The following is a 23,037-nucleotide window of genomic DNA, read 5'->3' on the forward strand; positions in this document are numbered from 1 at the left end:
AGCCGCCTCACTGTTGCTTTCCCAACCCTCCCCGCCTACCCTTGACTGAATCTCAGGCGAAGACCACAGCTTAGGTCTGAGTGCACCGTGAAAATTCTAGACGGAACCGACAGAGACCCAAAATGTCAGTGTGGCCGAGACGGTCCTGTCCCAAACACACATCAAGCAGGTGACCACCTCATCTCAAACACACCAGGCCTGGTGTGTGTGTGTGTGCCTTTATCTAACCACAGTCATAGCTTGCATCAACACACAAACATCTGGGTTTTGGTATAGTGGTAGACAGTATGTCTTTATACACTCAGTCAGCCAGGAACATGCAGTAAGGTACGCCTGTATGACAAATCTAAACTCTTGTTTGAACAGGTGTTACTGGGATTTCTTAACATGGCACTTGTATGCTGTAAGACTTGCTGGTTTAGCAAGTGTCACTAAGACTAAAGTCCCCGTGTTGGCAGAATGTAGTCCGAGCACTGGCACTTGCACTCAGTGTGACCTGAGAATGTGGACAACATAGGTTCTCATTTGTGCCGACAAGCCTGAAGGCAGAGAGAGAGAATCGAGACACGCAGGACCCAATTATTCCCCCAGATATCTCCATGCCCTTGTTTAGTAAGCACAAATCAGTCCCAAGCCACTGTGTAAACAACACAAACAAATCTGAAACGAAATCTGTTTTTTTCTGTCCGTAAGGATCATGCTTATTAGAATCCCACTATAGGAAAGAGGGTTTACGAGACATGGATAAAGGCGTTGCTGAGGTGGCTACATCAGTGACTGCACACAACAGAATCCGAGACCCAGTAACTGCAGACATGCAGGCTGGACTGGTTCCATTCTGTGTGGATCATGAGCTTCCTTTTGAAAGTTATTGTAGCTGTCACATTGGATAAGATCTTCTGATAAGTGTAAAGGTTTTGGTGAGATTCTGACAAATACTATTTTTTGGGGGGGGTGGAGATATTTAGATCTACTGAAAACGTCTCAGATTTGAGAGAGAGGTGTGTCTGTTCCAGCAAAGGCACCTGCACGCCTCTGTAGAAACTGTCAGTCAGTATATGTAGGCCAATGGCATGCCTTGAACTAGGATTTTCCATCCTTTCAGAAACACAAGTCTAATGAAAAAGGACAACCTCTGCAATACCACAGTCAAATATAGCCTACATCATGGTTGACTGTGCATTGGCCAATTAGTTTGTTCAAAGTTCAACAGCTCTGCTCTAACACTTCAAAACAAACTACACTTCAGTGTAGTTTGTTGTTATCCTCCCATGCTTTCATCCTCAAACGTGCATATTATCCCTAAAGTCAACAAAGATAGTTGTGAGCCAATGAGAGAGAGGTTAATGGGGTAGAGGGAAGTAAAATGAAGAGCAAACAGGGAGAGACGTGTTGGTATGTTAGTCAGGATGCCTCCTCTCCCTGTGTAAGGTCACACCTCTGGCTAGCTCTTATTTCCTGGAGCTTCACAATAACTCTGCAAATATTTAGACTGACTTACATGTTCTCTCGAATATCAACCTGTCAGATTGACTTAGTCTCAACGGAAGTCGGCTGCATAGATGCATGTGATGCAAAGTAGATGTGTATTTTGTGTGTGAGAGATTCTTCGAGATGAAAGAAGGTGGGTACATACGCACACACAGGCGCACAGACAGTGTAGGCGGCAGAGCAGCACAGGATGTGTGGTTTAGGGCAGGAAGAGGAGCAGGAGCAAAGCTATGCGAGAGCTATGCTGTGTGTGTGAATATCTTAATGCCTAACTAACTGCACCAGGACAATCGGTGTACCTCAACACTGTCACTAACACAATCCCACTTTGCCACTGTCCGTAACTTCAACTCTCCATATGCTTTACAGCTCATTCTTCTGGCCAAATCAGAACTTGAGATGCACATTTCTACAGTAACTAGATGTCTTGCGCAAATCTCCCATTGACATGATTTACAACGAAGTTCAAGGTATGCAGTGTATGTCCTGAAACATGCACTGAATTGGGCTATTCAGGTTTCTGTTCCTTAGCTGTTGATCACCATCTGCAAGCCAAAAAAGGAAAGCTCCTGTTCTGTCTCCTCTGAGGCCCTTATAGTGAGGTTGTGGTCCTCTGAGGCCCGGTCGGCCCTTATAGTGAGTGTGGCTTGAGGTTGTGGTCCTCTGAAGGTCTGTTGCAACAGTGTGGCTGGACTTAAGAGCAGTGTCTTAATATGTTATGTATGTAGTAACACTCTGCTCTGCTTGACAATGTGCAAACTAAATGTGATTGGTGGATACAGTTTAGCTAACCTTAACAGACTGTTTCATGTTGGAGTGACTTGGCTGACCCCTGTATCTGTCCCCCCTCCAGTTGATATCCGAGAGATAAAGGAGATCCGAGCGGGCCAGAAGTCTCGGGACTTTGAGCGCTATGTGGAGGACTCTACAGCACGACTGGACCAGGCTCACTGCTTCGTCATCCTACACGGCACTGAGTTCCGCCTCAAAGCACTCAGCCTAGCAGGTAAATACGAAATACACACCACAGTATTACCTCCAAAGCCTTCCGTTTTGTCAGGTAGAGACACACCCATACCATAATATGGAACTTGAATGTCAGGACTTTGACGCCTAACCCTTGACCCCTCTCCCCAGCGACGTCTGATGAGGAGATGACCATGTGGGTGAAGGGGCTGACCTGGCTGGTGGCAGACACACTCAAATCCCCCACCCCTTTACAGATAGAGAGGTACACCTTTATTCGGTTGGGTAGGCTGAGTGGGTATCACTTGATGGTACGTTGCAAATGGCTATCACAGCACTTTCGGTGTCGAAGACTCATTCTTCAATGTAACTCTTTTTTTTCACCCAGGTGGTTACGGAAGCAGTTTTATGCCGTAGATCGCAATAGAGAAGACAAGTAAGTTAAATAAATCAGTGCTTTTTTGGGGATATAAACTAAATATAGTACCATCGGAAAGTATTCAGACCCCTTGACTTTTTCCACATTTTGTTATGTTACAACCTTATTCTAAAATGGATTAATATTTATTTTTTTACTCAGCAATCTACACACAATACCCCATAATGACAAAGTGAAACAGGTTTTTAGATTTTTTTCAAATGTAAAAAAAAATGTAAAACAGAAATAGCTTTACACAGGTATTCAGACCATTTGCTATGAGACTCGAAATTGAGCTCGGGTGTATGTTTCCATTGATCATCCTTGAGATCCTTGATTGGAGTCCACCTGTGTTAAATTCAATTGACTGGACATGATTTGGACAGGTACACACCTGTCTATATAAGATCCCACAGTTTGCAGTGCAGGTCAGAGCAAAAACCAACCCACGAGATCAAAGGAATTGTCTGTAGACCTCCGAGACAGGATTTTGTCAATGCACAGATCTGGGGAAGGGTAACAAAACATTTCTGAAGCATTGAAGGTCCCCAAGAACACATTGGTCTCCATTATTTATAAATGAAAGAAGTTTGGAACCACCAAGACTCTTCCTAGAACTGGCCAAATTGAGCAATCGGGGAGAAGGGTCTTGGTCAGGGAGGCCAAAAGGCACCTAAAGACTCACTGACCATGAGAAACAAGATTCTCTGGTCTGATGAAACCAAAAATGAACTCTGGCTGAATGCCAAGTGTCACATCTGGAGGAAACCTGGCACCATCCCTACGGTGAAGCTTGGTGGTGGCAGCAACATGCTGTGGGGATGTTTTTCAGCAGCAGGGACTGGGAGACTAGTCAGGATTGAGGCAAAGTACAGAGATCCTTGATTTAAAAACCTGGGTTCGGGACAAGTCTCTGAATGCCCAGCCAGAGCCTGGACTTAAACCCGATCTAACATCTCTGGAGAGACCTGAAAATAGCTGTGCAGCATCACTCCCCATCCAATCTGACAGAGCTTGAGAGGATCAGCAGAGAAGAATGGGAGAGTCTCCCCAAATACAGATGGGCCAAGCTTGTAGCATCATACCCAAGAAGACTCTAGGTCGTCATTGCTGCCAAAGGTGTTTCAACAAAGTACTGAGTAAAGGGTCTGAATACTTATGTAAATATATTTCAATTTTTTTATAAATGAGCAAAAATGTCAACCTGTTTTTGCTTTGTCATTCTGGGTTATTCAAATGAAATTGTATTAATCACATGCGGCAAATACAACAAGTGTTGACCTTACAATGAAATGCTTACATACGAGCCCCTAACTAACAATGCTGTTAAAAAAATACAGATGAGAGATAAAAGTAACATTTAATTAAAGAGCAGCAGTAAAATAACCATAGTGAGATTATATACAGGGGGGTACCGGTACAGAGTCAATGTGCGCGGGGGCACCGGTTGGTTGAGGTATTATGTACATGTAGGTAGTGCTATGCATAGCTATTTTAATAAATGACAACAGAGAGTAGCAGTGGTGTGGAGAGGGTGCAATACAAATAGTCTGGGTAGCCATTTATTAGCTGTTCAGGAGTCTTATGGCTGGGGGGTAGAAGCTGTTTAGAATCCTATTGGACCTAGACTTGGCCCATGCCAAATCTTTTCAGTCTCCTGAGGGGGAATAGATTTTGTCGTGGCCTATTCACGACTGTCTTGGTGTGCTTGGACCATGTTAGTTTGTTGGTGATGTGGACACCAAGGAATTTGAAGCTCTCAACCTGCACCACTGTAGCCCTGTTGATGAGAATGGGGGTGTGCTTGGTCCTCTTTTTCTCGTAGTCAACAATCATCTCCTTTGTCTTAATCGCATTGAGGGAGAGATTGTTGTCCTGGCACCACACGGTCAGGTCTGACCTCCTCCCTATAGGCTGTCTCGTCGTTGTCGTTGATCAGGAATGAGCACACTGTGTCATTGGCAAACTTAATGATGGTGTTGGAGTCGTGCCTGGCCGTGCAGTCATGAGTGAACAGGAGGGGACTGTGCACGCACCCCTGAGGGGCCCCTGTATTGAGGATCAGCGTGGCAGATGTTGTTACCTACCTTCACCACCTGGGGGCGGCCCATCAGGAAGTCCAGGATCCAGTTGCAGAGGAAGGTGTTTAGTCCCAGGGTCCTTAGCTTATTGATGAGCTTTGAGGGTACTGGTGTTGAACACTGAGCTGTAGTCAATGAATAACATTCTCACATAGGTGTTCCTTTTGTCCAGGTGGGAAAGGGCAGTGTGGAGTGCAATAGAGATTGCATCATCTGTGGATCTGTTGCAGCGGTTCGCAAATTGGAGTGGGTAGGCAGGGTTTCTGGGATGAAACCAGCCTTTCAAAGCACTTCATGGCTACAGATGTGAGTGCTACGGGTCGGTAGTCATTTAGCCAGGTTACCTTAGTGTTCTTGGGCACAGGCACTATGGTGGTCTGTTTAAAACATGTTAGTATTACAGACTCTGCGAGGTTGAAAATGTCAGTGAAGACACTTGCCTTTTGGTCAGCGCATGCTCGCAGTACACGTCCTGGTAATCCTTCTGGCCCTGCGGCCTTGTAAGTGTTGACCTGTTTAAAGGTCTTACTCACATCTGCTGCGTAGAGCGTGATCACACAGTCTTCCGGGAACAGCTGGTGCTCTCATGCATGTTTCAGTTTTATTTGCCTCAAAGCGAGCATAGAAGTAGTTTAGCTCGCCTGGTTGGATTGTGTCACTGGGCAGCTCTCGGCTGTGCTTTCCTTTTGTAGCCTGTAATGGTTTGCAAGCCCTGCCACATCCGACGAGCGTCAGGGCCGGTGTAGTACAATCTCAGTCCTGTGTTGACGCTTTGCCTGTTTGATGGTTCGTCGGAGGGCATAGCGGGATTTCTTATAAGCTTCCGGGTTAGAGTCCTGCTTCTTGAAAGCGGCAGCTCTAGCCTTTAGCTCAGTGCGGATGCTGCCTGTAACCCCAACCAGAAGCCATGGATATGTACGTATGGTCACTGTGGGGACGACGTCATCGATGCACTTATTGATGAAGCCAGTGACTGATGTGGTGTTCTCCTCAATGCCATCGGAGGAATCCCGGAACAAATTCCAGTCAGTGCAGCAAAAAAGTCCTGTAGCTTAGCATCTGCTTCACCTGACCACTTTTTTTATTAATCTAATTTTCGCTTGTAAGCAGGAATCAGGAGAATAGAATTATGGTCTAATTTGCCAATTGGAGGGAGAGCTTTGTATGAGTCTCTGTGTGTGGAGTATAAGTGGTCCAGAGTTCTGTTTCCTCTGGTTGCACATTTAACATGCTGATAGAAATTTGGTAAAATGGATTTAAGTTTCCCTGTTTTAAAGTCCCCGGCTACTAGGAGCGCTGCCTCTGGGTGAGCGTTTTCTTGTTTACTTATGGCGGAATATAGCTCATTCAATGCTGTCTTCGTGCCAGTGTATTATCAATAATTTAGACCAGTATGACTAGCTACCTGCTGTAGCAAATAGCAATATAGGCCAGCCAGAGGCATTTTGGACAGACGAGGGATGAAAGTAAAACCATACAATGCATGCGGAAAGTATTATTTTTCCACGTTTTGTTACGTTACAGCTTTATTCTAAAATTGATAAAATTGTTACTTTTTTCTCATCCATCTACACAATAACCCATAATGACAAAACAAAAATAAGTTTTTAGAAATGTTTGCAATTTAAAAAATAAACAACGTAATAACATTTCCATAAATATTCAGACCCTTTACTCAGTACTTTGTTGAAGCACCTTTGGCGGCGATTACAGCCTCAAGTCTTCATTGGTTGTGATGCTACAAGCTGGGCACTCGTGTATTTGGAGAGTTTCTCCTGTTCTTCTCTGCAGATCCTCTCAAGCTCTGTCAGGTTGGATGGGGAGTGTCGCTGCACAGCTATTTTCAAGTCTCCAGAATTGTTCAATCGGGTTCAAGTCCGGGCTCTGGCTGGGCCACTCTGGGACATTCAGAGACTTGTTCCTGACGCCACTCCTGTGTTGTTTTGGCTGTGTGCTTAAGAGTCGTTGTCCTGTTGGAAGCTGAACCTTCGCCCCAGTCTGAGAACCTGCTCCAGCACGCTCAGGACTTCATCAAGGATCTCTCTGTACTTTGCTCCGATCATCTTTCCCTCAATCGTGACTAGTCCTCCCAGTCCCTGCCGCTGAAAAACATCCCCACAGTATGATGCTGCCACCACCATGCTTCACCGTAGGGATGGTGCCAGGTTTCCGCCAGATGTGACGCTTGGCATTCAGGCCAAAGAGTTCAATCTTGGTTTCATCAGACCAGAGAATCTTGTTTCTCATGGTCTGAGAGTCTTTAGGTGCCTTTTGGCAAACTCCAAACTGGCTGTCATGTGCCTTTTTACTGAGGAGTGGCTTCCGTCTGGCCACTCTACCATAAAGACCTGATTGGTGGTGCTGCAGAGATGGTTGTTCTTCTGGAAGGTTTTCCCACTTCCACAGAGGAGCTCTGTCAGAGTGACCATCTGGGTCTTGGTCACCTCCCAGAGCCGGCCAGCTCTAGGAAGAGTCTTGGTGGTTCCACACTTCTTTTAAGAATAATGGAGGCCACTGTGTTCTTGGGGACCTTCAATGCTGCAGAAATGTTTTGGTACCCTTGCCGAGATCTGTGCCTCATCACAATCCTGTCTCAGAGCTCTATGGACAATTCCTTCGACCTCATGGCTTGGTTTTTGCTCTAACATGTACTGTCAACTGTGGGACCTTTATATAGACAGATGTGTGCCTTTCCATATCATGTCCAATCAATTGAATTTACCACAAGTGGACACCAATCAAGTTGTAGAAACATCTCAAGGATGATCAATGGAGACAGGATTCACCTGAGCTCAATTTCGAGTCTCATAGCAAAGGGTCTGAATACTTGTGTCAATAAGGTGTTTCTGTTTCATTTGTAATAAATGTACAACATTTTCTAAACCTGTTTTCGCTTTGCCATTATGGGGTATTGTGTGATTGAGGAAATGTTTTTATTTAATCCGTTTTAGAATAAGGATGTAACGTAACAAAATGTGGAAAAAAGGAAGGGGTCTGTATACTTTCCAAATGCACTGTGTGCACAACTAGGGAATGAGCACAGCTTAATTGTTTTTGAAGAAGCTTCCTACCAGCTCCGGTTGGTGTGTGTACGTGGTGTGAAGGAACTAACCTTTCAGCCACAGACCTGCACAGCTTCCTGGTGTATGTGTGTGTGTGAGCGAGCACCACCACCCCCCCATTCAGAAGCAGCTTTCTTTAAGTAGTTCTGAGGTGAAGTCACGACATGGTACTCTTCCAGAAGTGTGTGTGTGCACCTTCATTTGTGTGTTTGGCGTTGTGTGTATTTTAGGATATCCTGTAAGGATCTGAAGAGCATGCTGTGCCAGGTTAACTACAGGGTCCCCAACATGAAGTTCCTCAGAGAGAAACTTCCGGTAACATCCTCACACTCATCACATTTCCCTAATATCCCCTCCCCACCAGTGTGTGTGTGTTTTCCAGTGTCATCCTAACACTGTGGCAACATTGCCCTCTCCTCTCACTCTTTCTCTCAGGACTCGGAGTTGAGGAATGGAGACGTGTCCTTTAGCCAGTTTTCCCAGCTCTATCGCAGCCTGATGTTTGACGCCCAGAAAGCTGTAAGTCATCTTCAGCCTTCTCTCCTAATCTTCTCTCTCACCCCCTCTCTCTGTCTGTCTGCTTCTCAAATGGCTCCCGAATCAAGAGGCCTGTTAAAACCCACAGAGCCTCTGGTAGGAACCGTTAGGCCCAGCAGGCAGGCAGACAGACGGGAGCTGTGTTGTCATACTGAAACGACAAGGTTTATTGTGTTTAATCATTTTCTTTACTTTTGTCTTTCAGATGGAGATTCCTTTTCTACAGAGGTAGATACTCACACACCCAGCCTGAGCATCATGTTATACTGTAGATGTGAGTTGTGTAACACCTCTCTCCCTCTGTCAGGTTCATTGAGAGACCAGAGCAGAAGATCTTACTAGAAGACTTCAAGACTTTCCTTCTGGAGGCCCAGAAGGTATACTGGATGATATAGCATTATCATCTATCTAAGTTCCTAGGGATTCAGTTCAACACAACGCTTGACTTGTCATACACTTTAGTAACAGGTTCTTTTGTAAAGGTGTTACGTGTTAATACACAAGGAAATCAAATGACCTGAATAACATAATGTGTTGTGTGTGTTCGTAGGAGCTGTGGGCCACCGACAACAATAAGGTGCAGGAGTTTATGTTTGGGTACCTGAAGGACCCTCTGAGAGAGGTGGAACAACCCTTCTTCCACCAAGATGAGGTACCTTCTCACTCTTAAGCTTGTCCCCTAGCCTCTGAAATCCCAGAACTAGAGAACATGGTTAACAACCCGTCTACCTAGGGAGACTAATCGCACCCCCTCCCCTCTCTCTCACTCTCCGAGGCAATAAAATTAAAGTACCACTATGATTAACTATTTTCATGTTACACAGTGGTGAGAGTACATCCAACAGACATTGCGCATCCTAATATTTATATATTTCTTAATTCCATTATTTTACTTTTAGATTAGTGTGTATTATTGTGAATTGTTAGATATTACTGCACTGTTGGAACTAGGAACACAAGCATTTTACCTCACCCGCAATAACATCTGCTAAATATGTGTACGTGACCAATAAAATTTAATTTCACATGATATAATTTGGAATAGAACACCCACATCTTGCTGGTAACCTGAATGTGCCTGAGTTCTGTGGAAAGGAGACATTAGTTATTGTCAAACCACGTGTCTTGTCTGAAATGTCTGACAAAGGAAGTGCCTCTAGTGTCTACCTACAGGATGGTACACTTCATATGTCTGGGCCTGTGATTAGTAGAAAACTCTGACTTTCAGTTGAACACAATCACAAAGGGTGCCTGGTTTTCACGTGGTAGTGCTCTCCATTGGACTGTCTCTGCATTCATCAGATCCCCAATATTGATTGCGTGTCTTCCCTCCCCCCTCGGTCTAGTTCCTGACATACCTATTTTCCAAAGAGAACACTGTCTGGGACTCGGCCCTGGACCAGGTGTGTCCTGAAGACATGAACAACCCCCTGTCTCATTACTGGATATCCTCATCTCATAACACGTAAGAACAGAGGGAGTGGGGGGGAGAGAATGGATTACTGTATTTGAAATGAGTGGTGTGATAATGCTGGCTTCACATGAATGGTAAGAGAAAGCAGAGTTTCCCAGACGTTTTTCCCTAGTCCAAGGGGATTTGTGTCCTACAGTTCTGATGTATATCAGATTAAATTGGTATTATCTAACAATTCCTTTTTAACAATGAGAACTGGGCTTTGATTGTGTAGGGAAATGTCATTTTCCTCTCATTGAAAACATGGTGAGAAGAGGTTAATGTGATAACCTTTTGTGTTGGCTGAGAAACAATACTCCTGGAAGTGAGGAATGAAAATGTCCATGTTGCTTTGATAAAGTCTGAATTGCCTGGCTAAGTGAGAAAGGGGTGTTTACGCGAACCAACAAAGACAGAAATATCTTTTTGATTCTGTATTCAATGTTTCACTGCTGACATGGAAGGGGATGTGAAGAACACAGGATGAAGGGAAAGGAGTCTTCTGTAGACTATCTGATGTCGTGTGTGTGTTTGTAGCTATCTGACAGGTGACCAGTTTTCTAGTGAGTCATCCCTGGAAGCGTACGCGCGCTGTCTGAGGATGGGCTGCCGCTGCATCGAGTGTGAGTTTATTACACACACACACACCTGACTTTGCTCTCTCCATAACCCACTTTCTTTCAGACCTAAAGCCACTCTTCTCCACAATATCTGCATGACAAACACTCTTCATATACTGTATCACTGCACTGGAAGTGAGGGAACACTGTTCAGACCGGTTTCTAAAGGATCTGACTATTTTTCGAGACAGTCGTCGTACTTCACTGCTGCTCCATTCAGAAAGGCACATATGACAGTTTAATATTTCATCTTGATTTAAACCAGGAAGTCCCTTTTTTAATGTGTGTTATATACACACACACACACACACACACAGGGCCTTTAGAAAGTATTCAGACATCTTGACTTTTTCCACATTTTGTTACAGCCTGTATTTAAAATGGATTAAGTTGAGATGTTGTCACTGGCCTACATAATACCCCATAATGTCAAAGTGGAATTATTTTTTAACGAATTAATTAAATGAAAACATGAAATGTCTTGGGTCAGTAAGTATTAAACCACTTTATGGCAAGCCTAAATAAAACATCTGCTTAACAAGTCACAAAATAAGTTACATGGACTCACTCTGTGTGCAATCAGTGTTTAACATGATTTTTGAATGGCTACCTCATCTCTAACTTACACATTCAGTTATCGGTACGGTCCCTTTGTCGAACATTGAATTTCCTAATGCCTCGCAAAGAATGGCACCTCTTGGTAGATGAGTCAAAATTTAAAAAGCAGATATTGAATATCCCTTTTGAGCATGGCAAAGTTATTTAATGACACTTTGTATGGTGTATCAATACACCCAGTCATTACAAAGATAGTCATCCTTAACTCAGTTGCCGGGGAGGAAGGAAACTGCTCAGGGATTTCACCAAGAGGCCAATGGTGACTTTAAAACAACTACATGGCTCTGATGGGAGAAACCTGAGGATGGCTCAACATTGTAGTTACTCTACAATACTAATGTAAAGGAGGCCTGTATAGAATAAAAATATTACAAAACATGCATCCTGTTTGCAATAAGGCACTAAAGTACAACAGAAGAAAGGAAGATTTTTTTAAACTTTATGTTTGGGGCAAATCCAACACAACACATCACTGAGTACCACTCTTCATATTTTCAAGCATAAGGTAGTGGCTGCATTATGTTATGGGTATGCTTGTCATTGGCAAGGACTATGTATTTTTATTTTTTGCATAAAAAGAAACTGAATAGTTAAGCACTGGCAATATCCTAAAGGAAACATGGTTCTGTTTTCCAACAGACAGTGGGAGAAAATTCACCTTTCACCAGGATAATAACTTAAACACAAGTTTACTGTGCCTTTTAAACAGCTTGGAAAATTCCAGAGAAGGTCATGACTTTAGAAGCTTCTGATATCCAATTGACTCAAATTGTCAATTAGCCTGTATTTCAAGGCCTACCTTCAAACTCAGTCCCTCTTTGCTAGACATCATGGGATTTTTTATTTTTTTTAATTTTACCTTTATTTAACCAGGCAAGTCAGTTAAGAACAAATTCTTATTTTCAATGACGGCCTGGGAACAGTGGTTTAACTGCCTGTTCAAGGGCAGAACGACAGATTTGTACCTTGTCAGCTCGGGGGTTTGAACTCACAACCTTTCGGGTAGTAGTCCAACGCTCTAACCGCTAGGCCACCCTGCCGCCCCAAATCAAAATAAAGACCTCAGAAAATAATTTGTAGACCTCCAGAAGTCTGGTACATCCTTGGGAGCAATTTCCAGATGCCTGAAGGTACCATGTTCATCTGTACAAACAATAGTATGCAAGTATAAACACCATGGGACCACGCAGCCGTCATACCGCTCAGGAAGGAGACGTGTTCTGTCTCCTAAAGATGAATGTACTTTGGTGTGAAAAGTGCAAATCAATCCCAGAACAACAGCAAGGGACCTTGTGAAGATGCTGGAGGAAGCGGGTACAAAAGTATCTATGTCCACAGTAAAACGAGTCCGATATTGACAAAACCTGAAAGGCCGCTCAGCAAGGAAGAAGCCACTACTGCTCCAAAACTGCCATAAAAAAGCCAGACTACGGTTTGCAACTGCATATGGGGACAAAGATTGTGCTTTTTGGAGAAATGTCCTCTGGTCTGATAAAACAAAAATAGAACTGTTTGGCCATAATGACCATCGTTATGTTTGGAGGAAAAGGGGTAGGCTTGCAAGCCGAAGAACACCATCCCAACCGTGAAGCATGGGGGTGGCAGCATCAGGTTGTGGGGGTGCTTTGCTGCAGGAGGGACTGGAGCACTTCACAAGATATATGGCACCATTAAGGAGGAAAATATATGGATATATTGAAGCACCATCTCAAACATCAGTCAGGAAGTTAAAGCTTGGTTTCAAATGGGTCTTCCAAATGGAGGATGACACCAAGCATACTTCCAAAGTTGTGGCAAAATGACTTAAGAACAACAATGTCAAGGTATTGGAGTGGCCATCACAAAGCCCTGACCTCAAACCTATAGAACATTTCCGGGCAGAACTGAAAAAGTGTGTGCGAGCAAGGATGCCTACAAACCTGACTCCGTTACACCAGCTCTGTCAGGAGGAATGGGCCAAAATTCACCCAACTTCTTGTGGGAAACTTGTGGAAGGGTACTTGAAACGTTTGACCCAAGTTAAACAATTTAAAGGCAATGCTACCAAATACTAATTGAGTGTATGTAAACTTCTGACCCACTGGGAATGTGATGAAAGAAAAGCTTAAATAAATCATTCTCTCTACTAATATTCTGACATTTCACATTCTTAAAATAAAGTGGAATCCTAACTGACCAAAGACAGGGAATTTTTACTTGGATTTAATGTCAGGAATTGTGAAAAACTGAGTTGAAATGTATTTGGCTAAGGTGTATGGGAACTTCCGACGACATACAGTGGGGCAAAAAAGTATTTAGTCAGCCTCCAATTGTGCAAGTTCTCCCACTTAAGAAGATGAGAGGCCTGTAATTGTCATCATAGGTACACTTCAACTATGACAGACAAAATGAGGAAGAAAATCACATTGTAGGATTTTTTATGAATTTATTTGCAAATTATGGTGGAAAATAAACTTTTGTTATTGACCAAATAAATACTTATCTCAACACTTTGTTATATACCCTTTGTTGGGGACCTTGATATGCTTCTTACGAAGCCACTCCTTCATTGCCCGGGCGGTGTGTTTGGGATTATTGTCATGCTGAAAGACCCAGCCACGTCTCATCTTCAATGCCCTTGCCGATGGAAGGAGGTTTTCCCATTCATTCTCTCCTTTACACGGATCAGTCGTCCTGGTCCATTTGCAGAAAAACAGCCCCAAAGCATGATGTTTCCACCCCCATGCTTCACAGTAGGTATGGTGTTGTTTGGATGCCACTCAGCATTCTTTGTCCTCCAAACACGACAAGTTTAGTTTTTACCAAAAAGTTATATTTTGGCTTCATCTGACCATATGACATTCTCCCAATCTCTTCTTCTGGATCATCCAAATGCTCTCTAGCAAACTTAAGCAGGGGGACACGTCTGGCACTGCAGGATTTGAGTCCCTGGCGGCGTAGTGTGTTACGGATGGTAGGCTTTGTTACTTTGGGTCCAGCTCTCTGCAGGTCATTCACTAGGTCCCCCCGTGTGGTTCTGGGATTTTTGCTCACCGTTCTTGTGATCATTTTGACCCCACTGGGTGAGATCTTGCGAGGAGCCCCAGATCGAGGGAGATTATCAGTGGTCTTGTATGTCTTCCATTTCCTAATAATTGCTCCCACAGTTGATTTCTTCAAACCAAGCTGCTTACCTATTGCAGATTCAGTCTTCCCAGCCTGGTGCAGGTCTACAATTTTGTTTCTGGTGTCCTTTGACAGCTCTTTGGTCTTGGCCATAGTGGAGTTTGGAGTGTGACTGTTTTGAGGTTGTGGACAGGTGTCTTTTATACTGATAACAATTTCAAACAGGTGCCATTAATACAGGTAACGAGTGGAGGACAGAGGAGCCTCTAAAAGAAGTTAGAGGTCTGTGAGAGCCAGAAATCTTGCTTGTTTGTAGGTGACCAAATACTTATTTTCCACCATAATTTGCAAATAAGTTCAAAAAAAAATCCTACAATGTGATTTTCTGGATTTGTTTTTCTCATTTTCTCTGTCATAGTTGAAGTGTACCTATAATGACAATTACAGGCCTCTCTCATCTTCTTAAGTGGGAGAACTTGCACAATTGGAGGCTGACTAAATACTTTTTTGCCCCACTGTACATATACAGTACCAGTCAAAAGTTTGTTCACACTTACTCTTTCAATGGTTTCTCTTTATTTTTACTATTTTCTACACTGTATAATTTTTGTACTTAAAAAAAATCCTTTATTTAACCAGGTAGGCTAGTTGAGAACAAGTTCTCATTTGCAACTGCGACCTTGCCAAGATAAAGCATAGCAGTGTGAACAGACAACACAGAGTTACACATGGAGTAAACAATAAACAAGTCAATAACACAGTAGGAAAAAAAAGTCTATATACATTGTGTGCAAAAGGCATGAGGAGGTAGGCAAATAATTACAATTTTGCAGATTAACACTGGAGTGATAAATGATCAGATGGTCATGTACAGGTAGAGATATTGGTGTGCAAAAGAGCAGAAAAGTAAATAAATAAAAACAGTATGGGGATGAGGTAGGTAAAATTGGGTGGGCTATTTACCGATAAGACTGTGTACAGCTGCAGCGATCGGTTTGCTGCTCAGATAGCAGATGTTTGAAGTTGGTGAGGGAGATAAAAGTCTCCAACTTCAGCGATTTTTGCAATTCGTTCCAGTCACAGGCAGCAGAGAACTGGAACGAAAGGCGGCCAAATGAGGTGTTGGCTTTAGGGATGATCAGTGAGATACACCTGCTAGAGCGCGTGCTACGGGTGGGTGTTGCCATCGTGACCAGTGAACTGAGATAAGGCGGAGCTTTACCTAGCATGGACTTGTAGATGTCCTGGAACCAGTGGGTCTGGCAACGAATATGTAGCGAGGGCCAGCCGACTAGAGCATACAAGTCGCAGTGGTGGGTGTTATAAGGTGCTTTAGTGACAATGGATGGCACTGTGATAAACTGCTTCCAGTTTGTTGAGTAGAGTGTTGGAAGCTATTTTGTAGATGACGTCGCCGAAGTCGAGGATCGGTAGGATAGTCAGTTTTACTAGGGTAAGTTTGGCGGCGTGAGTGAAGGAGGCTTTGTTGCGGAATAGAAAGCCGACTCTAGATTTGATTTTCGATTGGAGATGTTTGATATGAGTCTGGAAGGAGAGTTTACAGTCGAGCCAGACATCTAGGTACTTATAGATGTCCACATATTCAAGGTCGGAACCATCCAGGGTGGTGATAATAGGCAGGCAGCGAATGGTTGAAAAGCATGCATTTTGGTTTTACTAGCGTTTAAGAGCAGTTGGAGGCCACGGAAGGAGTGTTGTATGGCATTGAAGCTTGTTTGGAGGTTAGATAGCACAGTGTCCAAGGACGGGCCGGAAGTATATAGAATGGTGTCGTCTGCGTAGAGGTGGATCAGGGAATCGCCTGCAGCAAGAGCAACATCATTGATTATATACAGAGAAAAGAGTCGGCCCGAGAATTGAACCCTGTGGCACCCCCATAGAGACTGCCAGAGGACCGGACAGCATGCCCTCCGATTTGACAGACTGAACTCTGTCTGCAAAGTAGTTTGTGAACCAGGCAAGGCAGTCATCAGAAAAACCAAGGCTACGGAGTCTGCCGATAAGAATATGGTGATTGACAGAGTCGAAAGCCTTGGCAAGGTCGATGAAGACGGCTGCACAGTACTGTCTTTTATTGATGGCCGTTATGATATCGTTTAGTACCTTGAGCGTGGCTGAGGGGCACCCGTGACTGGCACGGAAACCAGATTGCACAGCGGAGAAGGTACGGTGTGATTTGAGATGGTCAGTGACCTGTTTGTTGACTTGGCTTTCGAAGACCTTAGACAGGCAGGGCAGGGTGGATATAGGTCTGTAACAGTTTGGGTCCAGGGTGTCTCCCCCTTTGAAGAGGGGGATGACTGCGGCAGCTTTCCAATCCTTGGGGATTTCCGACGATATGAAAGAGGTAGAACAGGCTGGTAATAGGGGTTGTGACAATGGTGGCCGATAGTTTCAGAAATAGAGGGTCCAGGTTTTGCAGCTCTTACAGAACATCTGCTATTTGGGTAAAGGAGAACCTGGAGAGGCTTGGGCGAGTAGTTGCGGGGGGACGGGGGTGGTGACGGAGCTGTAATAATATAATAATAGTGAAGACATCAAAACTATGAAATAACACATGGAATCATGTAGTAACCAAAAAGTTGTTTAACATATTTGAGAATTCAAAGTAGCCAACCTTTGCCTTGATGACATCTTTGCACACTCTTGGTATTCTGTCAACCAGCTTCATGAGGTAGTCACCTGGAATGCATTTCAATTAACAAGTGTGGTTTGTTAATTTGTGGAATTTCTTCCTTAATGCGTTTGAGCCAATCAGTTGTTTTGTGACAAGGTAGGGCCATCTTGTCTATACCACCCCTATTTGGTAAAAGACCAAGTCCATATTATGGCAAGAACAGCTCAAATAAACAAAGGGAGGTGACGGTCCATTACTTTAAGACATGAAGGTCAGTCATTGCAGAACATTTCAAGAACTTTGAAAGTTTCTTTTGATTGCAGTTGCATAACCCATCAAGCGCTATGGTGAAACCAGCTCTCATGAGGACCGCCACAGGAAAGGAAGACCCAGAGTTACCTCTGCTGCAGAGGATAAGTTCATTCGTTACCAGCCTCAGGAATTGCAGCCCAAATAAATGCTTAAGTGTTCAAGTAACAGACATCTCAACAGCAACTGTTCAGTGGAGACTGCGTGAACCAGGCCTCGTGGTGGAATGGCGGAAGAGAAACCACTACTGAAGGACACCAAGGAGAAGAAGAGACTCGCTGGGGCCAAGAAACATGGACATTAGGCTGGTGGAAATCTGTCCTTTGGTCTGATCAGTGTCTTTGTGAGACGTGTTGTAGGTGAACGGATGATCTCTGCATGTGAAGTTCCCACCAGGAAGCATGGAGGAGAATGTGTTGGGGGGCTTTACTGGTGACACGTCTGTGATTTATTTAGAATTCAAGGCACACCGGCATGGCTACCACATGTTTCTGCAGCAATACGCCATCCCATCTGGTTTGGGCTTAGTGGGACTGTCATTTATTTTTCAACAGGACAACGACCCAGCACACCTCCAGGGCTATTTGTCCAAGAAGGAGAGTGATGGTGTGCTGCATCAGGTGACCTGGCCTTCACAACCTCAACCCAATTGAGATGGTTTGGAATGAGTTGGACTGCAGAGTGAAGGAAAAGCAGCCAACAAGTGCTCATCATTTGTGGGATCTCTTTCGAGACTGTTGGAAAAGCATTCCAGGTGAAGCTGGTTGAGAGAATGTGAAGACTGTGCAAAGCTGTTAAGGCAAAGATTGGTTACTTTTTGAATAATCAAATATACTTTGATTTAACACTTTTTTGGGGGGTTACATGATTACATGTGTTTATAGTTTTGATGTCATCACTTTTATTATACAATGTAGAAAATAGTACAAATAAAGAAAAACCCTTGAATGAGTAGGTGTCCAAACCTGTGTGTGTAAATGGATAGATATGAGTTGCCTACCAAGAAGACAGTGAATGTTCCTGAGCTGCCAAGTTTTACTTAGATTTAAGCAGATTTATGTCAAGACTTGGAAAAGCGGTGTAGCAATGATCAACAACCAACTTGACGGAGCTTGAATAATTTTTCTAATAATAATAGGCAATTATTGTACAATCCAGGTGTGCAAAACTCAGACATACCCAGAAAGACTCATAGCTGTCATTGCTGCAAAAGGTGACAAATTCCCCTTTTCAAAAAATGTTTTATTTTTTATTTTTTTTACCTGTGTTGACTCAGGTTGTGAATACTAATGTAAATAAGGTATTTCTGTATTTCATTTTCAATAAATTTGCTAAAATCATGTTTTCACTTTGTTATTATGGGGTATTGTTTGTAGCTGGTTGAGAGAAATAAAGAAGCTATTTCATCAATTTGAAATTCCGGCTGTACCAGGTGGTATGAATACTTTCTGAAGGCACTGGATGCTGTCCTTCCTCTCTTTGTCATTGAATAAATAATTTTCAATCACATTTTTTGATCCTATATCTTTAATGTTGAGGCTGGTTGTGGAGGCCTAGTCTAAGCATACTACACATAAAACCATGGCCAACCGTCGTCTGCTTATCTTGGGATTGTGTAGCTGCCCTTGTAAATGAAAAATAAGCAAACTATAGTTTGTGTACTCAACAGGTTACTAACGTGGTTAAAGCCTACTACTCCCTACATACCATTTTAACAGACACTCACTCAACTCACCAAATATGACATCTCTACTATGCCATTTAAAAAAAGTTTGTGTGTGTTGGCAGTGGACTGCTGGGATGGTCCAGATGGAATGCCTGTCATCTACCATGGACACACCCTCACCACCAAGATCAAGTTCTGTGATGTCCTGGCGACCATCAAGGAACACGCCTTTGTGACGTCTGAGTGAGTCTCCATGTGCTCACAGTCTTTGTATGCGTTTTGTATGCTTGAGTGATACTCAGTAATCTACTGTCCTCTAAAGAGAACATGACATTTAAATGAGAAGTTCACAAAGGGGGGGGCCTTTCCACCACGCCTTTCACCTTGGATGTGCTGTTGACCTCTGATCCCTCTCCCCCTCTTACTCCTTCCCCAGCTACCCCATCATCCTGTCCATAGAGGATCATTGCAGCATTGTGCAGCAGAGGAACATGGCTACCTACTTTAAGAAGGTCTTTGGAGAAATGCTGCTTACCAAGGCTGTGGACATCTCCGCTGACGGATTGCCCTCACCCAATCAGCTTAAGAAGAAGATCCTCATCAAGGTCAGAGGTCATGTGGATTTGGAATTAAAGATGTTTGTGTTGTCATTTTAATGTACTCGTGGATCAGAGCATCTGCGAAATGACTCTATAAACCAACTGCAGTTTCACCACTCTTCCTCTCCCCGTCTTGTGCAGCATAAGAAGCTAGCAGAGGGCAGTGCCTATGAGGAGGTGTCCACCTCTACTCCCTACTCTGAGAATGACATCAGCAACTCCATCAAGAATGGCATTCTCTTCCTGGAGGACCCCATCAACCATGTGATAACTTTTTTTCTCTCTATCTACAGTGAGCTCCAAAAGTAGTTGGACAGTGACACGTGTTGTTTTGACTCTGTACTCCAGCACTTGGGATTTTAAATGATACAATGACTATGAGGTTAAAGTGCAGACTTGCAGACTCCAAACTGCCTCTGGAAGCAACGTCAGCACAATAACTGTTTGGTGGAGGAGGAGGAATAATGGGGATCTGGGGATGTTTTTCATGGTTCTGGCTAAGACCCTCACTAATGCTCTTGTGCCTAAATGGAAGCAAGTTCCCGCAGCGGTGTTTGAACATCTAGTGGAAAGCCTTCCCAGAAGAGTGTTGGCTGTTATGGCAGCAAAGGGGGGACCAACCCCATATTAATAAGGACATTGTCTGAGCCCTGGCGGAAATCTAATTAACATAGTCAAATAAGCATAGTCAAATCTCCATAAATGTCACATTAAGCTAGAGATCAGTTTTTTTGTTTACGTGTCAATCCACCGCATCTGCATATGTCGCACTTCCACAGCTGAGGTGGAAGGTGACAGAGGTAGAGCAGTGTTTGTCAGACCATGAGACATCCCATCTGTGGTAAAAGGTGACAGAGGGAGAGTGGTGTTTGTCAGACCATGAGACATCCCATCTGTGGTAAAGGTGACAGAGCGAGAGCAGTGTTTGTCAGACCATGAGACATCCCATCTGTGGTAAAAGGTGGCGGAGGTAGAGCAGTGTTTGTCAGACCATGAGACATCCCATCTGTGGTAAAAGGTGACAGAGGGAGAGTGGTGTTTGTCAGACCATGAGACATCCCATCTGTGGTAAAGGTGACAGAGCGAGAGCAGTGTTTGTCAGACCATGAGACATCCCATCTGTGGTAAAAGGTGACAGAGCGAGAGCAGTGTTTGTCAGACCATGAGACATCCCATCTGTGGTAAAAGGTGGCGGAGGTAGAGCAGTGTTTGTCAGACCATGAGACATCCCATCTGTGGTAAAAGGTGACAGAGCGAGAGCAGTGTTTGTCAGACCATGAGACATCCCATCTGTGGTAAAAGGTGGCGGAGGTAGAGCAGTGTTTGTCAGACCATGAGACATCTCATCTGTGGTAAAAGGTGGTGGAGGTAGAGCAGTGTTTGTCAGACCATGAGACATCTCATCTGTGGTAAAAGGTGGTGGAGGTAGAGCAGTGTTTGTCAGACCATGAGACATCCCATCTGTGGTAAAAGGTGACAGAGCGAGAGCAGTGTTTGTCAGACCATGAGACATCCCATCTGTGGTAAAAGGTGACAGAGGTAGAGCAGTGTTTGTCAGACCATGAGACATCCCATCTGTGGTAAAAGGTGACAGAGGTAGAGCAGTGTTTGTCAGACCATGAGACATCCCATCTGTGGTAAAGGTGACAGAGCGAGAGCAGTGTTTGTCAGACCATGAGACATCCCATCTGTGGTAAAAGGTGACAGAGGTAGAGCAGTGTTTGTCAGACCATGAGACATCCCATCTGTGGTAAAGGTGACAGAGCGAGAGCAGTGTTTGTCAGACCATGAGACATCCCATCTGTGGTAAAAGGTGGTTGAGGTAGAGTGGTGTTTGTCAGACCATGAGACATCCCATCTGTGGTAAAAGGTGACAGAGGTAGAGCAGTGTTTGTCAGACCATGAGACATCCCATCTGTGGTAAAAGGTGACAGAGCGAGAGCAGTGTTTGTCAGACCATGAGACATCCCATCTGTGGTAAAAGGTGACAGAGCGAGAGCAGTGTTTGTCAGACCATGAGACATCCCATCTGTGGTAAAAGGTGACAGAGCGAGAGCAGTGTTTGTCAGACCATGAGACATCCCATCTGTGGTAAAAGGTGACAGAGCGAGAGCAGTGTTTATCAGACCATGAGACATCCCAAAAATTGGTCTTCTCACAAAATCATCTGTAGCGTCTGACTGGTTTGGCCAACAGAACTATTGTGACCCCTCTATGGAAAGATGACTCTCACGAACAGTGTTTTCCTCTACGGCCTTCACACAAGTGTCGAGACTCGTCTGACGTTGGCACAGCTGATCTGCCAACTTGTGTCTGTAGCGTCCAAACCTTTTGGGTTACACACTCTCACGAATATGTACATGTTGGATATTTTGCTCTAGGATGCCCACAGGCCTGAAGGTCTCCGGTACCGTTCAAAAGTTTAGGGTCACTTAGAAATGTCCTTGTTTTGTTTTTTTAAGAAAAGCAAATTTTGCTATTGTTAGCACAACTGGCCTTTAGACTCGTTGAGTATCTGGAGCATCAGCATTTGTGGGTTTGATTACAGGCCAGTGTTATTGCATCTTTAATCAGGACAACATTTTTCAGCTGTGCTAACATAATTGCAAAAGTTAACTGACTTACCTAGTTAAATAAAAAGGTTCAAGCATATGTTTTATCCTTTTTATTTAACTAGGTAAGATAGTTAAGAATAAATTATTATTTACAATGATTGCCTACCGGGGAACTGCCTTGTTCGGGGGCAGAACGACAGATTTCTACCTTTTCTGCTCGGGGATTTGATCCAGCAACCTTGCGGTTACTGGCCCAACGCTCTAACCACTAGGCTACCTGTCACCCTTTAAATAGATATTCCATAAACAATCTGCTGTTTCCAGCTACAATAGTCATTTACAACATTAACAATGTCTATACTGTATTTCTGATCAATTTTATGTTAATTTTAATAGACAAAGAATTTGCTTTTCTTTCAATGGCAAGGGAATTTCTAAGTGACCCCACACTTTTGAACGGTAGTGATTGAATACATGTAAAAAAAAAATATAAAAGATATAGGAGAGACACTTCAGCACAAACTTCCTTTTTGATATTTTTTGGGGATCTGTTCCATGTAGTGAATCTGGTTTTCAGTGTTACATTTTTCTTTGATACTTCAGGGGATCTTAAACTCCAATAGCTAAATGATCCTTGGTATGACCTTAAAACAATTCCATATAGTTTAGTAGAACCCCCTTATTGTAAATAAGAATAGAATATATTTCTAAACTCTTCTATGTTTAATGTAGTTCCGTGTAGCTCAGTTGGTAGAGCATGGTGCTTGTGGATGGATGCTACCATGATTACAGATAGTTCTGAATGAATCGTGAAAAAGTTAGACGCTCAAATATTGTACCCCCAAGACATACTAACCTCTCACTTTTACAATCAACTCTGATTTAATAACAGGGGAGGTTAGCATTTTTTTGTTTTTTA

The 23,037-nt window shown here is 43.6% G+C and overlaps 1 protein-coding gene across 3 annotated transcripts in view; it reads left to right on the plus strand.

The window, feature by feature from the left end:
* plcg1 (phospholipase C, gamma 1) overlaps positions 1 to 23,037 on the plus strand; it is a 38,931-nt gene that overhangs the window by 2,981 nt on the left and 12,913 nt on the right. For all 3 annotated transcript variants that reach the window (XR_010453483.1, XM_064956504.1, XM_064956503.1), the window contains exons 3-15: positions 2,345 to 2,497; positions 2,629 to 2,722; positions 2,846 to 2,893; positions 8,249 to 8,333; positions 8,454 to 8,537; positions 8,761 to 8,783; positions 8,863 to 8,932; positions 9,106 to 9,207; positions 9,902 to 10,020; positions 10,546 to 10,631; positions 19,087 to 19,207; positions 19,401 to 19,569; positions 19,705 to 19,827. Coding sequence is in view for 2 of the 3 variants with exons in the window: in XM_064956504.1 (XP_064812576.1) it covers positions 2,345 to 2,497; positions 2,629 to 2,722; positions 2,846 to 2,893; positions 8,249 to 8,333; positions 8,454 to 8,537; positions 8,761 to 8,783; positions 8,863 to 8,932; positions 9,106 to 9,207; positions 9,902 to 10,020; positions 10,546 to 10,631; positions 19,087 to 19,207; positions 19,401 to 19,569; positions 19,705 to 19,827 (1,277 nt within the window). In the remaining variant the exon portion in view is untranslated. The remainder of the gene's footprint in view (positions 1 to 2,344; positions 2,498 to 2,628; positions 2,723 to 2,845; positions 2,894 to 8,248; positions 8,334 to 8,453; positions 8,538 to 8,760; positions 8,784 to 8,862; positions 8,933 to 9,105; positions 9,208 to 9,901; positions 10,021 to 10,545; positions 10,632 to 19,086; positions 19,208 to 19,400; positions 19,570 to 19,704; positions 19,828 to 23,037) is intronic.

This window comes from Oncorhynchus masou, chromosome 33 (assembly GCF_036934945.1).
Source record: "Oncorhynchus masou masou isolate Uvic2021 chromosome 33, UVic_Omas_1.1, whole genome shotgun sequence".
NCBI classification, from domain to species: domain Eukaryota; kingdom Metazoa; phylum Chordata; class Actinopteri; order Salmoniformes; family Salmonidae; genus Oncorhynchus; species Oncorhynchus masou.